At 48.6% G+C, this 832-nt stretch overlaps 1 protein-coding gene across 1 annotated transcript in view; it reads right to left on the minus strand.

Moving 5' to 3' along the window:
* Window positions 1-84: 84 nt before the first annotated feature.
* Window positions 85-832, minus strand: part of EMH_0060880 (uncharacterized protein) — a gene marked incomplete at both ends in the record, with an annotated part of 2,324 nt that continues 1,576 nt past the window's right edge. The window contains one exon of the mRNA XM_013497837.1: window positions 85-126. Within this exon, the coding sequence (XP_013353291.1) occupies window positions 85-126 (42 nt within the window). The remainder of the gene's footprint in view (window positions 127-832) is intronic.

An 832-nucleotide genomic window follows, 5' to 3' on the forward strand; every position in this document is an offset into this window, starting at 1 on the left:
GTGTCTAGCTTTCTAGGGGCCCCATAGGGGCCCCCCACACAAACCAAAAGATACAGCTGGGGGGCCCCCCTGCTGCTGCATGCATCAGCAGAGGGGTGGGCCCACCTCCCTATACACCCCAGCAACCTGCAGCAGCAGCAGCGACAGCAGGTAGCAGCAGCAGCAGCAACAGCTGCTGCTTCTATTAGTTCTCCTCTTGTAACATAGAGAGCAGCAGCAGCAGCAGCAACAGCAGCAGCAATAGCAGCAGCAACAGCAGGTAGCAGCACCAGCAGCAGCAGCTACTATTAATTCTTCTCTAATCTATAACCAACGCATGCATGCATGCATGCATGCAGACAGCCCCAAACCCCTCACCAACAAAAACACAAAAAAACTTTACTATAAACTCATCACCACAGTCCTGGGGGAACCCCCTTGGGGGCCCCCCGCGGCCCCCTTGGGGGCCCCCATATACCCTAATGTTTCTGGGGGGCCCCCGAGGGGCCTCACTGGGGGCCCCCGTATACCCTAATGTCGCTGGGGGCCCCCCTGGGGGCCCCCATATACACTAGTGTTGCTGGGGGCCCCCCGGGGGGCCCCCCTCGGGGGGCCCCTGGGGGGCCCCCTGTGAGGGTCGTGTATAAAGGTACCCTTGGGGTGTATTTTTTTTTGGTGTTAGTGTGTTTTGTTTATTGTATGTTTATTTATTTATTTATTTTACTTTATTTTATTTTATTTTATTTTATTTTATTTGTTTAATCTATTTTATTTAATTTGTTTTATTATAGTGAACAAAAAAAAAAAAAAAAAAAAAAAAAAAAAAAAAAAAAAAAAAAAAAAAAAAAAAAAA

The sequence above is a fragment of the Eimeria mitis genome, genomic scaffold, assembly GCF_000499745.2.
Source record: "Eimeria mitis Houghton genomic scaffold, Emh_scaff2973, whole genome shotgun sequence".
NCBI classification, from domain to species: domain Eukaryota; phylum Apicomplexa; class Conoidasida; order Eucoccidiorida; family Eimeriidae; genus Eimeria; species Eimeria mitis.